This window comes from Mustelus asterias, chromosome 31, assembly GCF_964213995.1.
Source record: "Mustelus asterias chromosome 31, sMusAst1.hap1.1, whole genome shotgun sequence".
NCBI classification, from domain to species: domain Eukaryota; kingdom Metazoa; phylum Chordata; class Chondrichthyes; order Carcharhiniformes; family Triakidae; genus Mustelus; species Mustelus asterias.
In genome coordinates this window covers 8,086,925-8,108,452 of record NC_135831.1, presented here as the reverse complement: position 1 = coordinate 8,108,452, position 21,528 = coordinate 8,086,925, and the positions used below count along the sequence as shown (strand labels likewise).

At 49.8% G+C, this 21,528-nt stretch overlaps 1 protein-coding gene across 1 annotated transcript; it reads left to right on the top strand.

Moving 5' to 3' along the window:
* Positions 1-888: 888 nt before the first annotated feature.
* Positions 889-19,848, top strand: slc25a35 (solute carrier family 25 member 35). The gene is made up of 5 exons (XM_078200909.1): positions 889-1,281; positions 2,074-2,139; positions 12,910-13,062; positions 16,725-16,859; positions 19,148-19,848. Exons 1-5 carry the CDS (start codon positions 910-912, stop codon positions 19,289-19,291), a joined length of 870 nt encoding a protein of 289 aa, XP_078057035.1. The 5' UTR covers positions 889-909; the 3' UTR covers positions 19,292-19,848.
* The last annotated feature ends 1,680 nt before the right edge of the window (positions 19,849-21,528 follow it).

Below are 21,528 nucleotides of genomic sequence, written 5' to 3'. Positions count from 1 at the left end.
GGGGATTAAGAGGTTGAGTGAATGGTTGAATGAGTGGTTGACTGAATGGTTGAGTGATTGAGTCAGTGAATGGGGTATTAAGTGGTTGGGTGAGTGGTTGGGTGGTTGGTTGAGTGAGTGGTTAAGTGATTGATGAATGGTTGAATGAGTGGTTGGTTGAGTGAGTGAATGGTTGAGTGAGTGGGTGAGTGAGTGGGTGAATGGTTGAGTGAGTGAATGGTTGAGTGAGTGATTGAGTGAATGGTTGAGTGAGTGATTGAGTGAATGGTTGAGTGAGTGAGTGGTTGAGTGAGTGAGAGTGAGTGAATGGTTGAGTGAGTGAGTGGTTGAGTGATTGAGTGAATGGTTGAGTGAGTGAGTGAATGGTTGAGTGAGTGAGTGAATGGTTGATTGAGTGATTGAATGGTTGAGTGAGTGATTGAGTGAGTGAGTGAGTGAGTGAATGGTTGAGTGAGTGAGTGAGTGAGTGAGTGGGTGAGTGAGTGGGTGAGTGAATGGTTGAGTGAGTGAGTGGGTGAGTGAATGGTTGAGTGAGTGATTGGGTGAGTGAGTGAGTGAGTGAGTGATTGGGTGAGTGAGTGAGTGATTGGGTGAGTGATGAATGAATGTTGCACTGTTTCTGTTACTTCCTGGAACGCGGATACACGGTTGCCTGGCGACCAGCCCCCCGCCTGATGAACAGCTGCTGGCTAGGGCGGCCGCCGGGTCCTAGCGCCCACCCTCCACTCCCCACCAGCTCCATCACTCCCAGCACAGGACTCCTAGCATCCCATTGGACAGCTGCTGCCTCCCACTGAACAATGGGAGGAGCTGGACAATAATGGCGAGGTTGCAATCCGGCATTTGACAGGCGGACAGGAGCCAGGGTGGGGACAGGAGCCAGGGACAGGGGAGCAGTGCCAGGCTGCCATGGAGTTCCTGCTCGCTGGGGTGGCAGCTTGCGGCGCCTGCCTGTTCACCAACCCGCTGGAGGTGGTCAAGACTCGGATGCAGCTGCAGGGGGAGATGAGACGCTGGGGCTCCTACCGGGTGCATTACCGCAACGCCTTCCACGCCACCTACACCATCTGCAGGAGGGATGGGTTGCTGGCTCTGCAGAAGGGGCTGCTGCCAGCTCTCCTCTACCAGTTCAGCATGAATGGCATCCGCCTGGGCTCCTACTCCCTCATCGAGAAGGCCGGCTACACCACCACCAACGGCAGGATCAGTGCACTCAAGAGCACGGTGTCTGGGGCACTGGCTGGGGTGACAGGAGCTTTCCTGGCTAGTCCTGTCTACCTGGTGAGTCTGCTGTCTCAGGTGGGGAGTGGGGGGATAATAGTTCTCCTTTTCCTTCAACCCTGTCCCTGAGCCTAACAGCAAAATAAAAGAGGCCCTTCGGCCCATTGTGCCTGTGCCAGCCACCAGTTACCTATCAATTCTTATCCCATTTTCCAGCTCTTGCTCCCTGGGTCTTGTATGGAGGGGAGGGGATGGGGAATAATAGATGCCCTTTCCTGACACCCTATTGTAGAGGCACTAAGTTCAGAGCAGGCGGCATGGTGTTAGTTAGTTAGAAGTTAGCACTGCTGCCTCACAGCACCGGGGACCCGGGTTCGATTCCTGGCCATGGGGTCACTGTCTGTGCGGAGTCTGCACATTCTCCCCGTGTCTGCGTGGGTTTCCTCCGGGTGCTCCGGTTTCCTCCCACAGTCCGAAAAGACGTGCTGGTTAGGGTGGAATGGCCGTGCTAAATTGAATCGGGGGGGGATTAGCTGGGGTAAATACGTGGAGTTACGGGGACAGGGCTTGGGTGGGATTGTGGTCGGTGCAGACTCGATGGGCTGAATGGCCTCCTCCTGCACTGTAGGGATTCTATAAATCTTGCTGATTAGTCTGCCCGAGTGCCAGTCCCACCCCACTCCCATGTACCCCAGTGCTGGAAAATTCTAATTGTAACACAGTGCCGAGCAAGCGACTGGCTCTTGCCCATTTGTGTTCCAATTCAGAATTAGTTAGTATCTTAAAGAGGTGGGGAGAACTTGATTTATTATTACCCTCCATTTGTCTAAAAACTTTTCATTCCTTCTCAAGGTTAAAACCCACCTTCAGACACAGTCTCACTCCTCCATATCAGTCGGTCACCAACATCAACATGAGGTAATATTTTGATTTGATTTATTATTGTCACGTGTATTGGGATACAGTGAAAATTATTGTTTCTTGCGCGCTATCCAGACAAAGCATACCGTTCATAGAGTACATAGGGGAGAAGGATTTGACTTATTATTGTCACATGTATTGGGATACAGTGAAAAGTATTGTTTCTTGCGCGCTATACAGAAGGACGTGGAGGCTTTAGAGAGAGTGCAGAGGAGGTTTACCAGGATGTTGCCTGGTATGGAAGGGCTTAGTTATGAGGAGAGATTGGGGTAAACTGGGGTTGTTCTCACTGGAAAGACGGAGGATGAGGGGTGACCTAATAGAGGTGTATAAAATTATGAAAGGCATAGATAGGGTGAACGGTGGGAAGCTTTTCCCCAGGTCGGTGGTGACGTTCACGAGGGGTCATAGGTTCAAGGTGAAGGGGGGGGGGGGGAGGTTTAACATGGATATCAGAAGGACGTATTTTATACAGAGGGTGGTGGGGGCCTGGAATGCGCTGCCGGGCAAGGTGGTGGAGGCGGACACACTGGGAACGTTTAAGACTTATCTAGATAGCCACATGAACGGAGTGGGAATGGAGGGATACAAAAGAATGGTCTAGTTTGGACCAGGGAGCGGCGCGGGCTTGGAGGGCCGAAGGGCCTGTTCCTGTGCTGTTTTGTTCTTTGTTCTTCTTTTTGTTCACTATACAGACAAAGCATACCGTTCATAGAGTACATAGGGGAGAAGGATTTGATTTGACTTATTATTGTCACATGTATTGGGATACAGTGAAAAGTATTGTTTCTTGCGCGCTATACAGACAGAGCATACCGTTCATAGAGTACATAGGGGAGAAGGATTTGATTTATTATTGTCACGTGTATTGGGATACAGTGAAAAGTATTGTTTCTTGCGCGCTATACAGACAGAGCATACCGTTCATAGAGTACATAGGGGAGAAGGATTTGATTTATTATTGTCACGTGTATTGGGATACAGTGAAAAGTATTGTTTCTTGCGCACTATTACAGACAAAGCATACTGTTCATAGAGAAGGAAAGGAGAGAGTGCAGAATGTAGTGTTACAGTCATAGCTAGGGTGTAGAGAAAGATCAACTTAGTGCGAGGTAGGTCCATTCAAAAGTCTGACGGCAGCAGGGAAGAAGCTGATCTTGAGTCGGTTGGTCCGTGTCTTTGTATCTTTTTCCCGACGGGCCAAAGCATTAGTGAAGGGAGTATAATGTGGGGAGAATTATTCATTTTGGAAAGGAGAACAAAAGAACCGAGTGTTATTTAAATGGAGAAAAACTGCAGAAAGCTGCAACACAAAAGGACCTGGGGGGGGACTAGAAAGCTAGCGCACAGGTACAGCAGGTAATCGGGAAGGGTAATGGGATCATAGAATCATCATAGAAACCCTACAGTGCGGAAGGAGGCCACTCGGCCCATCGAGTCTGCACCGACCACAATCCCACCCAGGCCCCACCCCCACATATTTACCCGCTAATCCCTCTAACCTACGCATCTCAGGACTCTAAGGGGCAATTTTTAACCTGGCCAATCAACCTAACCCGCACATCTTTGGACTGCTGCCCTTGTGCTTCTCGGTGGTCTAGGATGTTGCCCCTATTTCGGCGGGGGGGGGGGGGAGGTTGGAGTGTAAGAGTTGGGACGTCTTGCTGCAACTGTACAGGGTACGGGCGAGACCACATCTGGAACACAGGCAGCTGTTTTGGTCCTCTTTATTTAAGGAAAAATAATATTTCAGTGGAGGCAGTACAGAGAAGGTTCACTCGGATGGTCCCCAGTTATGGAGGGATTATCTTCAGGAGCAAAGGGTAAACGGGTTGGGACTCTACCCATTGGAATTAAGGAGAATGAGAGGTGATCTCATTGGAACTTGGAGGATTCTTAAGGGGCTTTGACAGGGTAAATGCTGAGAGGGTGTTTCCCCTCATGGGAGAGTCCAGGACCAGGGGGCATCGTCTCAGAATAAAGGGGCTCCAATTGAAGACTGAGATGAGGAGGAATTTTTTCTCTCCGAGGGTTGCGAGTCTCTGAAACTCCTTGCCACAGTGAGCTGTGGTGGGGAGGGGGGGAAGAGTCCTCGTGTAAGACTGGGATAGATTGTTGGTCAATAAGGGAATTAAGGGTGACGGGGAAAGGGCGAGAAAGTGGGCCTGAGGGGGTTATCATCGGATCAGCCATGATCCTGTTGAGTGGGGGAGCAGGCACGAAGGGCCGAATGGTCTGCTCCTGTTCCTTTTGTCTTGTAGCCAGCTGCAACAGCTTTGTGGGGGTGGAGGGAGTTGCAAGATTATCCAGCCCATTTCATTACATCACTCGTTAATCTTCTGTTCTGGAAATTACTTGGTGAAACCTGACCACGTTACTTAACCCTTTCGAGCCCCGGCCTCACTCTGGGTGGATAACAACATACGAACAATGCCACCCTCACGGAGGGGAACCTCCAGGTGGGGGTGTCCCCAGGTATCTGCTGCCCTTGTGCTTCTAGGTGGTGGAGGTCATGGGTTTGGAAGGGGCTGTCGAAGGAGCCTTGGTGAAAACTCCAATGGGATTCTGTGTTCATTTAATCTCACTAGAAGCAAGTCTTTTGATTTGATTTGATTTATTATTGTCACATGTATTGGGATAGAGTGAAAAGTATTGTTTCTTGCGTGCTATACAGACAAAGCATACCGTTCATAGAGTACATAGGGGAGAAGGATTTGATTTATTATTGTCACATGTATTGGGATACAGTGAAAAGTATTGTTTCTTGCGCGCTATACAGACAAAGCATACCGTTCATAGAGAAGGAAAGGAGAGGGTGCAGAATGTAGTGTTACACTCATAGCTAGGGTGTAGAGAAAGATCAACTTAATGTGAGGTAGGTCCATTCAAAAGTCTGATGGCAGCAGGGAAGAAGCTGTTCTTGAGTCGGTTGGTACGTGACCTCAGACTTTTGTATCTTTTTCCCGACGGAAGAAGGTGGAAGAGAGAATGTCCGGGGTGCGTGGGGTCCTTAATTACGCTGGCTGCTTTTCCCCGAGGCAGCGGGAAGTGTAGACAGAGTCAATGGATGGGAGGCTGGTTTGTGTGATGGACTGGGCTTCGATCACGACCCTTTGTAGTTTCTTGCGGTTTTGGTCAGAGCAGGAGCCATGCCAAGCTGTGATACAACCAGAAAGGATGTGGGACCCATTCTCTGCAGATAATCTATCAAGCTGTTTATTGTTTGAGTGGTTTGGGAGATTGGGAGCTCCCAGTATATAAACATGGTGAAAAGCTCCCCCAGGGGGACAGTCAGCCACAGTTGATGCTGCAGAGTCTTCAGCCTCTTCACTTCGCTAAAGTTTATTTGTTAAAGTTTATTTATTGGTATCACAAGTAGGCTTACACTAACACTGCAATGAAGTTACTGTGAAAATCCCCCAGTCGCCCCACACTCCGGCGCCTGTTGGGGTAACACTGAGGGAGAATTTAGCCCGGCCAATGCACCCTAACCAGCACGTCTTTCGGACCGTGGGAGAAAACCAATTTTGATTTGATTTATTATTGTCACATGTATTGGGATACACTGAAAAGTATTGTTTCTTGCGCGCTATACTGACAAAGCATACCGTTCATAGAGAAGGAAAGGAGAGAGTGCAGAATGTAGTGTTATAGTCATAGCTAGGGTGTAGAGAAAGATCAACTTAATGCAAGGTCGGTCCATTCAAAAGTCTGACAGCAGCAGGGAAGAAGCTGTTCTTGAGTCTTATCCTCCTTCCTGATGTGTGTGTGTGTGTGTCTGGGGGTGTGTGGGGGGGGGGGGGGTGTGTGTGTGTGCGTGTGGCGGTGGTTGGAAGTAAGAGTCTGTTACTCAATCAGAGCTGCTTCAAGTTTCAGTGTGACTTCCTTGTTTTTGGAGTCACTGCCTCTACTTTTAGCAACTCAAGATCCCACCAGCCTTGCAAACTCTCCCTCACAAGATTTCTTACCTAATTCTCCGAACTAATTGCGACACTTCCCACACGTGTCCCGTAAGACTCAAAGGAAAAAGGGAACTTGCGTGGAAATCACGCCTTCCCTAACCTCGGGATGCCCCAGCGAACACGAGGCACCTTTCCTTTTATTTATGTTTTTTGCAGAGTTGTCACTCTTGTAGACGGGGATGCATGGCGGGGCCAATTTGCGCACAGCACGATCCCACAGGGACGGCAAGGTGAATCATCCGCAGAGATTGGCTGAGGCATTAATATCTCGGCCTCCTCCACAGGTCCCCGGCATCACAGACACCAAGTCTTCAGCCAATTCGATTCATAGAAACTAGAAGCCAGGAGGAGGCCATTCGGCCCTTCGAGCCTGTTCCGCCATTCATTTTAATCATGGTCGATCATTGAATTCAATATCCTGATCCCCCCCCCCCCCCTTCCCCTCCATATCCCTTGATCCCAAGATTTTGATTTGATTTGATTTATTATTGTCACAAGTATTGGGATACTGTCTGATGCACCATCAATCAAGCAAAGACTAGTTTGTATGCAAGAACAAATAGGCTTTTATTCGCAAAAGACTTGGAGCACACCCATGCCGATGAACTGGTCCGGAGACTGAGGCGGGGGGGTGGGGAGCAGTTGCCTTTATACCTGGACCAGGGGGGGAGGAGTCCCAGGCAGGGCCGCCAGGGACATGTCCGGGCACGTCACACACACACACACACACACACACAGGCAATAAGCTTGTGTGGTTTACCACACAGTGAAAAGTATTGTTTCTTGCGCGCTATACAGACAAAGCATACCGTTCATGGAGTACATAGGGGAGAAGGATTTGATTTGATTTATTATTGTCACATGTATTGGGATACAGTGAAAAGTATTGTTTCTTGCGTGCTATACAGGCAAAGCATACCGTTCATAGAGAAGGAAACAAGAGAGTGTTACAATCATAGCTAGGGTGTAGAGAAAGATCAACTTAATACACGATAGGTCCATTCAAAAGTCTGACAGCAGCAGGGAAGAAGCTGTTCTTGAGTCGGTTGGTACGTGACCTCAGATTTTTGTATCTTTTTCCCGACGGAAGAAGGTGGAAGAGAGAATGTCCGGGGTGCGTGGGGTCCTTGATTACGCCGGCTGCTTTTCCCCCGAGGCAGCGGGAAGTGTAGACAGAGTCAATGGATGGGAGGCTGGTTTGCGTGATGGATTGGGCTACATTCACGACCCTTTGTAGTTTCTTGCGGTCTTGGGCAGAGCAGGAGCCCAGACCAAGCTGTGATACATCCAGAAAGAATGCTTTCTATGGTGCATCTGTAAAAGTTGGTGAGAGTCGTAGCTGACTTGCCAACTTTCCTTAGTCTTCTGAGAAAGTAGAGGCGTTGGTGGGGCTTTCTTAACTATAGTGTCGGCATGGGGGGACCAGGACAGGTTGTTGGTGATCTGGACACCTAAAAACCTGAAGCTCTCGACCCTTTCTACTTCATCCCCGTTGATGTAGACAGGGGCATGTTCTCCTTTACGCTTCCTGAAGTCGATGACAATCTCCTTAGTTTTGTTGACATTGAGGGAGAGATTATTGTCACCGTACCAGAAATGGATGAAGGCACAGGATACTGCAAAGACCCTGACAATTCTTTCTCTACTATATCACAATTCCATATGTTAATCTTCACCCTTTACTCTCCATCTGTTTTACCTGCAATACTCCTGGCATTAAAGTAGAGGTGATGTGGAGATGCCGGCGTTGGACTGGAAGAAGTCTCACAACACCAGGTTAAAGTCCAACAGGTTTATTTGGTAGCACAAGCCTCTAGCTTCCCCAAGGCGGCCTTCACGACACACGACAGCGCAGAGTCGCTGATCAGAAACTGATAGCCAAGTTCCGCACACATGAGGATGGCCTCAACCAGGATCTTGGGTTCATGTCACACTATCTGTAACCCCCACGACTTGCCTGGGCTTGCAAAATCTCACTAACTGTCCTGTCTGGAGACAATACACATCTCTTTAACCTGTGCTTAATCCTCTCTCCACTCACATTGTCTGTACCTTTAAGACTTGATTACCTGTAAAGACTCGCATTCCAACCATTATTCTATAAATTGAGTTTGTGTCTGTATATGCCCTGGATAAGAATGGTTCGATTAAGCAGACGCAGCATGGATTCATGAGGGGAAAGTCGTGCTTGACGAACTTGTTGGATTTTTATGAAGATGTGACTAGTGTGGTTGACGGAGGGGAACCGGTGGATGCGGTGTTTTTGGATTTCCAAAAGGCGTTTGATAAGGTGCCTCACAAAAGGTTGCTGAAGAAGATTGGGTCACACGGAGTTGGGGGTAGGGTGTCAGCGTGGATTGGGGATTGGCTATCCGACAGGAAGCAGAGAGTCGGAATAAATGGGTGCTTTTCTGGTTGGCAGATGGTAACTAGTGGCGTGCCGCAGGGATCGGTACTGGGGCCTCAACTATTTACCATTTATATAGACGATCTGGAGGAGGGGACTGAGTGTAGGGTAACAAAGTTTGCAGACGACACAAAGATAAGTGGAAAAGTGAATCGTGTGGAGGGCGTAGAAGGTCTGCAGAGAGATTTGGACAGGCTGAGTGAGTGGGCGAGGATCTGGCAGATGGAGTATAACATTGACAAATGCGAGGTTATTCACTTTGGAGGAAATAATAGCAAATTGGATTATTATCTAAATGGAAAAAAATTACAACATGCTGCTGTGCAAAGGGACCTGGGGGTCCTTGTGCATGAGACGCAAAAACCCAGTCTGCAGGTGCAACAGGTGATCAAGAAGGCAAATGGGATGTTGGCCTATATCGCGAGGGGGATAGAATATAAAAGCAGAGATGTCTTGCTGCATCTGTACAGGGCATTGGTGAGGCCGCAGCTGGAATACTGTATGCAGTATTGGTCCCCTTATTTGCGGAAGGATATATTGGCCTTGGAGGGAGTGCAGAGAAGGTTCACCAGGTTGATACCAGAGATGAGGGGTGTTGATTAAGAGGAGAGACTGAGCAGATTGGGTTTGTACTTGTTGGAATTTAGAAGGCTGAGGGGGGATCTTATAGAAACCTATAAGATAATGAAGGGGCTGGATAGGGTAGAGGTGGAGAGATTCTTTCCACTTAGAAAGGAAGCTAGAACTAGAGGGCACAGCCTCAAAATAAAGGGGGGGTCAGTTTAGGACAGAGTTGAGGAGGAACTTCTTCTCTCAGAGGGTGGTGAATCTCTGGAATTCTCTGCCCACTGAAGTGGTGGAGGCTACCTCGATGAATATGTTTAAATCACGGATAGATGGATTCCTGATCGGTAAGGGAATTAGGGGTTATAGGGATCAGGCGGGTAAGTGGAACTGATCCACTTCAGATCAGCCGTGATCTTATTGAATGGCGGGGCAGGCTCGAGGGGCTAGATGGCCTACTCCTGCTCCTATTTCTTATGTTCTTATGTTTGTGAACACAACTCCTCACTCACCTGATGAAGGGGCAGCGCTCCGAAAGCTCGTGCTACCAAATAAACCTGTTGGACTTTAACCTGGTGTTGTGAGACTTCTTACTGTGTTAAAATAGAGAGCATCCAGCCTGACTTTACTCCCTTGAGACTTAATACAGCTGCGCTCCCTCTGACTTGTTTGTTTTGCTGTATGATTCCGTGCCCTTGTTCTGCTAACAGTCTATGTCCCCTCCCTCTGCCAAATTAGTTTAAACTCCTCCCAGCACGGTGGCACAGTGGTTAGCACTGCTGCCTCACAGCGCCAGGGACCCGGGTTCAATTCCTGGCTTGGGTCACTGTCTGTGTGGAGTCTGCATGTTCTCCCCGTGTCTGCGTGGGTTTCCTCCGGGTGCTCCGGTTTCCTCCCACAGTCCAAAGATGTGCGGGTTAGGTTGATTGGCCATGCTAAAATTGTCCCTTAGTGTCCTGAGATGTGTAGGTTAGAGGGATTAGCGGGTAAAAATGGGTAGGGATATGGAGGTAGGGCCTGGGTGGTATTGTGGGCGGTGCAGACTCGATGGGCCGAATGGCCTCCTTCTGCACTGTAGGGTTTCTATGATTCTATGTGCACTTACGGAGTCCGTATCCTTCCATTCCCATCCTATTCATGTATTCATCTCGATGCCCCTTAAATGTTGCTATTGTACCCGCTCCCACCCCCTCCCCGGGCAGCGCGTTCCAGATATTCACCCCCCCTCTGTGGAAAACACTTACCTCGCACATCTCCTCTAAACTTCTCCCCACGCACCTTAACCCTGTGTCCCCGAGTACTTGACTTTTCTAACCTAGGAAAGAACATCTGACTATCCACTCTGTCCATGCCTCTCATAATCTTGTAGACTTCTATCAGGTCGCCCCTCAACCTCCGTCGTTCCAGTGAGAACAAACCAAGTTTCTCCAACCTCTCCTCATAGCTCATGCCCTCCAGACCAGGCAACATCCTGGTAAATCTTTTCTGTACCCTCTCCAAAGCCTCCACATCCTTCTGGTAGTGTGGTGACCGGAATTGAACACTATATTCCAAATGAGGCCTAACTAAGGTTCTATAAAGCTGCAACATGACTTGCCAATTTTTAAACTCAATGCCCCGGCCGATGAAGGCAAGCATGCCGTATGCCTTCTTGACTACCTTCTCCACCTGAGTTGCCGCTTTCAGTGATCGGTGGACATGTACACCCAGATAATCACCAACGTATCCATTATCTCACCATAAGAAGGATGTGGAAGCGCTGGAAAGAGTGCAGAGGAGATTTACCAGGATGCTGCCTGGTTTGGAGGGTAGGTCTTATGAGGAAAGGTTGAGGGAGCTGGGGCTGTTCTCTCTGGAGCGGAGGAGGCTGAGGGGAGACTTAATAGAGGTTTATAAAATGATGAAGGGGATAGATAGAGTGGACGTTCAAAGACTATTTCCTCGGGTGGATGGAGCTATTACAAGGGGGCATAACTATAGGGTTCGTGGTGGGAGATATAGGAAGGATATCAGAGGTAGGTTCTTTACGCAGAGAGTGGTTGGGGTGTGGAATGGACTGCCTGCAGTGATAGTGGAGTCAGACACTTTAGGAACATTTAAGCGGTTATTGGATAGGCACATGGAGCACACCAGGATGATAGGGAGTGGGATAGCTTGATCTTGGTTTCAGATAAAGCTCGGCACAACATCGTGGGCCGAAGGGCCTGTTCTGTGCTGTACTGTTCTATGTTCTATCTCTGTAGCCCTCTCCTTCCACACTCTGGGATGAATCCTATCTGGTCCAGGGGATTTATTATTAACCTTCAATCCAGGCGGCACAGTGGGTTAACACTGCTGCCTCACAGCGCCAGGGACCCGGGTTCCATTCCCAGCTTAGGTCACTGTCTGTGTGGAGTTCTCTCCGTGTCTCTATGGGTTTCCTCCGGGTGCTCCGGTTTCCTCCCACAGTCCAAAAGATGTGTGGGTTAGGTGGATTGGCCGTGCTAAATTGCCCCTTAGTGTCAGGGGAATTGGCAGGGTAAATACGTGGGATTATGGGGATAGGGTCCGGGTGGGATTGTGGTCAGTGCAGGCTCGATGGGCCAAATGGCCTCCTTCTGCACTGTAGGGATTCTATGTTCTATTGACTTTACAGGTGCTCCCTTTTACTGAGACTAACTTCTTTTAGTTCCTCGGTTTCACAAGTCCCTCGGTCGTCCAGTACTTCTGGGCTTTCTCTGGTTGCGGCTACAGTGTGACAGGCCGGTGTTTACATACAGGATTCTCTCTCATTCCAAGTGTCCGTGCCGTGTAGTGGGTTTCAGTGACGGTACCAAATTGCGACTGTGGGGAGATTGGATGAGACGGCGCAGTGGTTAGCACTGCTGCTTCACAGCGCCAGGGACCCGGGTTCGATTCCCGGCTTGGGTCACTGTCTGTGTGGAGTCTGCACGTTCTCCCCATGTCTGCGTGGGTTTCCTCCGGGTGCTCCGGTTTTCTCCCACAGACCGAAAGTTGTGCTGGTTAGTTGCATTGGCCATGTAAATTGCTCCTTAGTGACCAAAGATGTGCAGGTTAGGTGGATTGGCCATGCTAAATTGCCCCTTAGTGTCCAAAGATATGTAGGTTAGGGGGATTGGCCATGCTAAATTGTCCCTTAGTGTCCCGGGATGTGTGGGTTAGGTGGATTGGCCATGCTAAATTGTCCCTTAGTGTCCAAAGATGTGCGGGTTAGGTGGATTGGCCATGCTAAATTGTCCCTTAGTGTCCAAAGATGTGCGGGTTAGGTGGATTGGCCATGCTAAATTGTCCCTTAGTGTCCAAAGATGTGTGGGTTAGGTGGATTGGCCATGCTAAATTGTCCCTTAGTGTCCAAAGATGTGCGGGTTAGGTGGATTGGCCATGCTAAATTGCCCCTTAGTGTCCAAAGATGTGCGGGTTAGGTGGATTGGCCATGCTAAATTGTCCCTTAGTGTCCAAAGATGTGCGGGTTAGGTGGATTGGCCGTGCTAAATTGTCCCTTAGTGTCCCGGGATGTGCAGGTTAGGTGGATTGGCCATGCTAAATTGTCCCTTAGTGTCCCGGGATGTGCAGGTTAGGTGGATTGGCCGTGCTAAATTGTCCCTTAGTGTCCCGGGATGTGCAGGTTAGGTGGATTGGCCATGCTAAACTGCTCCTCAGTGTCCCAGGATGTGTGGGTTAGAGGGTTTAGTGGGGTATATGTGTGAGGTTACGGGGATAGGGGTCGGTACAGGCTCGCTGGGCCGAATGGCCTCCTGCTGCTGTGTAAGGTTTGTATGGACGGTGAGTTTGTGGTGAATTGTGATGTTGATGCAGTGAATTGTTTCTCCCCAGGGGATGCTCCACGCACTGATCACCATTTACCGGCAGCATGGTATCAGCGGGCTGTGGCGCGGCTCCAGTTCCGCCGTGCCCAGGGTAATAGTTGGCTCCGCTGCCCAACTCTCCACCTTCTCCTCAACCAAACAGCTCACCAACGACCTGCAGGTTAGTAGCACCCAATCACAGAGAGACACACAGCACTGAAACAGGCCCTTCGGCCCAACTCGTCCATGCCGACCAAATTTCCCAATCTGAACTAGTCCCATTGGCCTGCGTTTGGCCCATATTCCTTTCCCATCCATGTCTTTTCAATGCTGTAATTGTACCCGCCTCTAGCACCTCCTCTGGCAGCTCATTCCAGACACCCACCACCCTCTGTGTGAAAAGATTACCCCCCGGGTCCCTTTCCCCTCTCACCTTAAACCTACGCCCTCTAGTTTTGGACTCCGCTGGGGGAAAAGACCTCAGCTGTTCACCTGATCTCTGGGGACAAAGTAGAAAGGGTCGAGAGCTTCACGTTTTTAGGTGTCCAGATCACCAACAACCTGTCCTGGTCCCCCCCATGCCGACACTATATTTAAGAAAGCCCCACTAACGCCTCTACTTTCACAGAAGACTAAGGAGATTTGGCATGTCAGCTACAACTCTCACCAACTTTTACAGATGCACCATAGAAAGCATCCTTTCTGGTTGTATCACAGCTTGGTCTGGGCTCCTGCTCTGCCCAAGACCGCAAGGAACTACAAAGCGTTGTGAATGTAGCCCAATCCATCACGCAAACTAGCTGTGGTGAACCACTGTAATTACATGTGTGTGCCTGGATACACCCATGCTGCACCTGGCCTGAGACTCCTCCCTTTCCACCTGAGACTCCTCCCTTTCCACCAGAGCGAGGTATAAAGGTGATGGTTCCTCCTCCTCACCTCAGTCTAGGCCAGGTCAGCTACAAGGGTGTGCTCCTATTCTTCGTGAATAAAAGCCTGTTAATTTCACTCACTCACCTGGAGTCCTCGTATCGTGATTGATAGTGCATCACCAGCCTCCCATCCATTGACTCTGTCTACACTTCCCGCTGCCTCGGGGAAAAGCAGCCAGCATAATCAAGGACCCCACACACCCCGGACATTCTCTCTTCCACCTTCTTCCGTCGGGAAAAAGACACAAAAGTCTGAGGTCACGTACCAACCGACTCAAGAACAGCTTCTTCCCTGCTGCTGTCAGACTTTTGAATGGACCTACCTCGCATTAAGTTGATCTTTCTCTACACCCTAGCTATGACTGTAACACTACATTCTGCACTCCCTCCTTTCCTTCTCTATGAATGGTATGCTTTGTCTGTATAGCGCGCAAGGAACAATACTTTTCACTGTATCCCAATACATGTGACAATAATAAGTCAAATCAAAATCTATGCCCCTCATTATTTTATAAAGCTCTATAAGGTCACCCCCCCTCATCCCCCTGCGCTCCAGGGAAAGAAGTCCCAGCCTATCCGACCTCTCCTCATAATTCAAAGCTTCCAGTCCTGGCAACATCCTTGTAAATATTTTTTTTGGACCCTTTCCAGTTTAATAACATCCTTCCTATAAAAGGGTGATCAGAATTGTACTCCATACCCCAAATGTGGCCTTACAGTTGCAACATAACGTCCCAACTCCTGTACTCAATTCTCTGACCAATGAAGGTAAGTGTTCCAAACGCCTTCTTCACCCCCCTGCCTACCTGTGACGCCACTTTCAAGGAACTACGTATCTGCACCCCTAGCGTCTCTCTGTTCAACAGCCTTCCCCACATTAACTGTGTAAGTCCTGCCCTGGTTGGTCTTGCCAAAATGCAACACCCAGCATTTATCTGAATTAAAGTCCATCTACCATTCCTCAGCCCAGTTGATCAAGATGCCATTGTAGTCTTAGATAACTGAGCGATATAACTTAGATAACTGAGCACTATACAGACAAAGCATACCGTTCATAGAGTACATAGGGGAGAAGGATTTTATTCGATTTATTATTGTCACATGTATTGGGATACAGTGAAAAGTATTGTTTCTTGCGCGCTGTACAGACAAAGCATACCGTTCATAGAGTACATAGGGGAGAAGGATTTTATTCGATTTATTATTGTCACATGTATTGGGATACAGTGAAAAGTATTGTTTCTTGCGCGCTGTACAGACAAAGCATACCGTTCATAGAGAAGGAAAGGAGGGAGTGCAGAATGTAGTGTTACAGTCACAGCTAGGGTGTAGAGAAAGATCAACTTAATGCGAGGTAGGTCCATTCAGACTTTTGTATTTTTTTCCCAACGGAAGAGAGAATGCCCGGGGTGCGTGGGGTCCTTGATTATGCTGGCTGCTTTTCCCCGAGGCAGCGGGAAGTGTAGACCGAGTCAATGGATGGGAGGTTGGTTTGCGCGATGGATTGGGCTACATTCACGACCTTTTGTAGTTTCTTGCGGATGTTGGGCAGAGCAGGAGCCAGACCAAGCTGTGATACACCCAGAAAGAATGCTTTCTATGGTGCATCTGTAAAAGTTGGTGAGAGTCGTAGCTGACATGCCAAATTTCCTTAGTCTTCTGAGAAAGTAGAGGCGTTGGTGGGGCTTTCTTAACCTTGTAAGAAGTTTAACAACACCAGGTTAAAGTCCAACAGGTTTATTTGGTAGCAAAAGCCACACTGTTTTTTGCTACCAAATAAACCAGAGAAATGCGAAGTGATGCACTTTGGCAGAACTAACGTGCGGGGGAGCTATACGATCAATGGCAGAACCATAAAGGGTGTAGATACGCAGAGGGACCTGGGTGTGCAACTCCACAGATCCTTGAAGGTGACGTCACAGGTGGAGAAGGTAGTGAATAAGGCATATGGCATGCTTGCCTTTATAGGACGGGGCATAGAGTATAAAAGTTGGGGTCTGATGTTGCAGATGTATAGAACGTTGGTTCGGCCGCATTTGGAATACTGCGCCCAGTCCTGGTCGCCACACTACCAGAAGGACGTGGAGGCTTTAGAGAGAGTACAGAGGAGGTTTACCAGGATGTTGCCTGGTATGGAGGGGCTTAGTTATGAGGAGAGATTGGGTAAACTGGGGTTGTTCTCACTGGAAAGACGGAGGATGAGGGGTGACCTAATAGAGGTGTATAAAATTATGAAAGGCATAGATAGGGTGAATGCTGGGAAGCTTTTTCCCAGGTCGGTGGTGACGTTCACGAGGGGTCATAGGTTCAAGGTGAAGGGGGGGAGGTTTAACACGGATATCAGAAGGACGTATTTTACACAGAGGGTGGTGGGGGTCTGGAATGCGCTGCCGGGCAAGGTGATGGAGGCGGACACACTGGGAATGTTTAAGACTTATCTAGATAGCCACATGAACGGAGTGGGAATGGAGGGATACAAAAGAATGGTCTAGTTTGGACCAGGGAGCGGCGCGGGCTTGGAGGGCCGAAGGGCCTGTTCCTGTGCTGTATTGTTCTTTGTAAATCTGTTGGACTTTAACCTGGTGTTGTTAAACTTCTTACAGTGTTTACCCCAGTCCAACGCTGGCATCTCCACATCTTTCTTAACCTTGCCATTGCTCCACCGTTGCTGTCCGTGCCTTCAGCTGCCGCGTTCTGGATTTCCCTCCCTTCCACCTCTAGAACCCATGTCTCTGCCCCAACTCCTGCCCTGCTTGGTCCTCCTCGGGCTTTTTTCTCGGGTAAGCGACGTTAAAGGAGCCGTGTAAATTGTCGCCGGAGCGATCTTGTAGCTGGCGGTCGCGGCGCCGTATCGCGTTTCCCTGGCTGTTACCGGCGGTCGCCATTAACCCAGCCTTTTGTCCTCCCGCAGCTCTTTCCGCCGGATAGCTGGCTGGTGTCGCTGACGGCCGGGATGGTTAGCAGCATCTTTGTCGCTCTCGCCATGACACCCTTCGATGTGATCAGCACCCGGCTTTACAACCAGCCGGTGAACAACGCGGGGAAGGTATGAACCGTAACCAGGCCCGTCCCATGGACAGCGGGCCCCGTTTCTCAATCGCCTCCAGCACCGAGTTAGTTTGTTATCGTGTGGAGGGCGGGGAAGCAGGGGAGCTAAACCGAGAGGAGAGCGCGGCCCATCCCTAGTTGCCCCTTGGAGGGCAGTTGAGAGTCAACCACATTGGCTGTGGCTCTGGAGTCACATATAGGCCAGACCGGGGTAAGGACGGCAGATTTCCTTCCCTAAAGTGAACCAGATGGGTTTTTCCGCCAATGGGTCATCAGTAGATTCTTAATCCCAGATATTTTTTATTGAATTCAAATTCCACCGTCTGCCGTGGCGGGATTCGAACCCGGGTCTCCCCGAGCGTTAGCTGAGTTTCTGGATTAATGGTCCAGCTAAAATACCACCAGGCCATCGCAGGGTGACCTGGTCGGTTATCATCAAACTCTGGGACGGGAATCTCCAGCTTCATCCCAGCGAGAGCGAAAGGTTTGGCGTTTCAGATAAAACTCCGTTCGCTTCCGGCGGTGACGGAGAGTCCCGTCCGCGAGCGAGGATGGATTTCAGCCACTGCATCCAACCTGGATAGAGATGGCCGCTGCCTTTATATCACAGCTCAGCTCTGCCCCCCCCCGTATTCAACAATGCCAACCCACCCCCCTCGATTAACAGAGCCACCCCACACCCCCTGATTAACGGCGACGCCCCACCTCCTTTCCCCTTTGGTCTGTTCTGTTGGCACATTGTATACCTCGGAATGTTGAGCAGAGTCCAGGTCACCCTGCGATGGTCTGGTGGTATCATCGCTGGACCATTAATCCAGAAACTCGGCTAATGTTCTGGGGGACCTGGGTTCGAATCCCCGCCACGGCAGATGGTGGAATTTGAATTCAATAAAAAATATCTGGAATTAAGAATCTACTGATGACCCATTGTCGGAAAAACCCATCTGGTTCACTTTAGGGAAGGAAATCTGCCGTCCTTACCCTGGTCTGGCCTACATGTGACTCCAGAGCCACAGCCAATGTGGTTGACTCTCAACTGCCCTCCAAGGGCAACTAAGGATGGGCAACAAATGCTGGGCCCAGCCAGCGACGCCCGTGTCCCACAAATAATTAAAAATAGTTACAGCAGCTAATTGGGACAGCGAATGGAATATCGCAAGAGAGCTGGAGTATATTGGGTCGTCATTCTCAGACTGTACAGGATGAGAGCACAGCTGGGCGGGAAATCGAAGTGTTCAGAAGAGTTTATCAATCTCTCACTCGTACCATTACCAGGGTAGCCGGTGCTTGCTGACTATCTTTTCTCCTGATGCAATGCATTGGCAATAAACCTCTTTTCACTCTTTAACTATGTGCTGTCTTTCATGGTCTCTGTGTTGAGTGAGTTCAGCTGAGTACAAGACCCCCCCACAGAGGGACACCCTGGAAAATTCCTCTTACACTCCCACACTCCAAAGATGTGCAGGTTTAGGTGGATTTTTATTTTTAGAATCCCTACAGTGCAGAAGGAGGCCATTCGGCCTATCGAGTCTGCACCGACCACAATCCCACCCAGGCCCTACCCCCACATATTTTACCCGCTAATCCCTCTAACCTACGCATCTCAGGACTCTAAGGGGCAATTTTTAACCTGGCCAATCAACCTAACCCGCACATCTTTGGACTGTGGGAGGAAACCGGAGCACCCGGAGGAAACCCACGCAGACACGAGGAGAATGTGCAAACTCCACACAGACAGTGACCCGAGCCAGGAATCGAACCCGGGACCCTGGAGCTGTGAAGCAGCAGTGCTAACCACTGCGCTACCGTGCCGCCCATGATTGGCCATGCTAAATTGCCCCTTATTGTCCAAAGATGTGCAGGTTAGGTGGATTGGCCATGCTAAATTGTCCCTTATTGTCCAAAGATGTGCAGGTTAGGTGGATTGGCCATGCTAAATTGCCCCTTATTGTTCAAAGATGTGCAGGTTAGGTGGATTGGCCATGCTAAATTGCCCCTTATTGTCCAAAGATGTGCAGGTTAGGTGGATTGGCCATGCTAAATAGCCCCTTAGTGTCCAAAGATGTGTAAATTAGGTGGATTGGCCATGCTAAATTGCCCCTTAGTATCCAAAGATGTGCGGGTTAGGTGGATTGGACATGCTAAATGTGTGGGGTTACGTGGAGGGGGGCCTGGGTAAAATACTCCATCAGAGAGTCAGTCCCGACTAGATGGGCCGAATGGCCTCTTCTGCAACTTGCAGGGTTTGTCAGTAAACCTTTGCTGTTGTCTTTTTTTGTGTGGCAGGGTGTGTTTTACCAAGGGTACGTGGATTGCATCGCCAAGACCATGAGGAAGGAAGGTCTGCATGGCTTCTACAAGGGCACCGGAGCTTCCTACTTCCGACTGGGGCCCCACACCATTCTCAGCTCTTCTTCTGGGACGAGCTGAGCAAGTTCTACAGTGGATAGCGGGGTCGCCGGACCCGGGGCCCCGTCTCTGGAGGGCCCGAGGCTGGAATTTGCACTGACACGTTGCTCAGGGACTCTCGGCCAACCCCGCATCCCCCTTCCCCTCTCCCCCTTTCTCTCTCTCTCTCGATGTTCCCCATCTCTCCAACGCTCGCCCGCTGTAATGTGGGGACGTGGGGGGAGACGGTGACACGTTCCGATACATAACAGGACGTTGAAACATCGGACAAGCCCATCTTGGGATGAATGAGTCAGAGAAAGGGGAAACGCACCCCGTTAAGAAAATGTGGTGGGGGGAGAGGGTTTGGGGTGAACCTTTTGGTGTGAATGACTGGATGTGGCTGGTTGACTAGGAGAGGTGGAGAACTGTGGGGACCAGACCAAGCTGGTTGGGGTGAGGGAGGGGCCATGGAGTCTAGGTTCATATTTATTTATTGACTCTTTGGCCTATAAACCTATCTCTGGAACCAGTGATATTCGATCTGTTTGTCAACCTGCCTGTTGGAACCAAATCATGCCGGTTAGGGATTTTCCTCACTGTAGTGGTTCGGGGGGGTGGGGGGGGGGGGGCTGCTGTGAGGGAAGGGTTTGGGGTAGAGGTGTGATGCTGAGGGGGTAGGGTTTTTGAGGAAGGTCGGGGGGGGGGAAGGAGTAGTTCAAGGTAAGGGGGCGGGCACGGTTGCACAGTGGTTAGCACTGCTGCCTCACAGCGCCAGGGACCTGGGTTCGATTCCCGGCTTGGGCCACTGTCTGTGTGGAGTTTGCACGTTCCCCCCGTGAGTGCGTGGGTTTCATCCGGGTGATTCGGTTTCCTCCCACAGTCCAAAGATGTGTAGGTTAGATGGATTGACCATGTTAAATTGCCCCTTAGTGTCCAAAGATGTGTAGGTTAGGTGGATTGGCCATGCTAAATTGCCCCTTAGTGTCCAAAGATGTGCAGGTTAGGTGGATTGGCCATGCTAAATTGCCCCTTTGTGTCCAAAGATGTGCAGGTTAGGTGGATTGGCCATGCTAAATTGCCCCTTAGTGTCCAAAGATGTGCAGGTTAGGTGGATTGGCCGTGGTAAATTGCCCCTTAGTGTCCAAAGATGTGCAGGTTAGGTGGATTGGCCGTGCTAAATTGCCCCTTTGTGTCCAAAGATGTGCAGGTTAGGTGGATTGGCCATGCTAAATTGTCCCTTAGTGTCCACAGATGTGCGGGTTAGGTGGATTGGCTATGCTAAATCTAGCACAAGGAAGAAGTCACTGGTGGGAGTGGTTTCCAGCCCCGCCCCGCCCCACAACAGCTGCTACACAGCAGGACAGAGCACACATCTGGAATAATGGGTGCTTGCAAGAAAGCATGCCAATATTCATGGGGAGGCTTTAATCTTCACATTGATCAGACAAATCAAATTGGCAATGGTAGGCTGGAGGATGAGTTTGTGTATTTGGGGCAGTTCCTTAGAACAATACATTCAAGAATCTATCAGGGAACAGGCTATTTTCCTGGGAATATGTAATGAGACAGGATTAGTGAATGAATGCATAGTAAAGGACACTTTAGGCAAGAGTGATCACAACATGATAGAATTCAACGTTCAGTTTGAGCGTGAGCGATGTGGGTCCATAACTAGTGCACTGACCTTAAATAAAGGCCTGAACCCAAGTGTACGAAAATAAGTGGCTGTAGAGATAGCGGATGCACTGGTAATGGGCGGCACGGTGGCACAGTGGTTAGCACTGCTGCCTCACAGCGCCAGGGAGCCGGGTTCGATTCCCGGCTTGGGTCACTGTCTGTGTGGAGTTTGCACATTCTCCCCGTGTCTGTGCGGGTTTCCTCCGGGTGCTCCGGTTTCCTCCCACAGTCCGAAAGACGTGCAGGCTAGCTGGATTGGCCATGCTAAATTGCCCCTTAGTGTCAGGGGGACTAGCTAGGGTAAATGCATGGGGTTATGAGGATGGAGTCAGGGTGGGATTATGATCGGTGCAGACTCGATGGGCCGAATGGCCTCCTTCTGCACTGTTGGGATTCTATGAATCTTCTAGAATTCCCTGGATTCTGGAAAGGCTCCTACAGATTGCAGAAAGGCTGCAAATTTAATACTTCCCATTCCAGAAAGGAGGAGAAGAGTGAAAGCAGGAAACTATAGTCCAGTTCAGCCTGACATCTATTATTGGCAAAATGTCGGAATCCATTATTAAGGAGGTTACAGCAGGACATTCCAAAAATCAGAA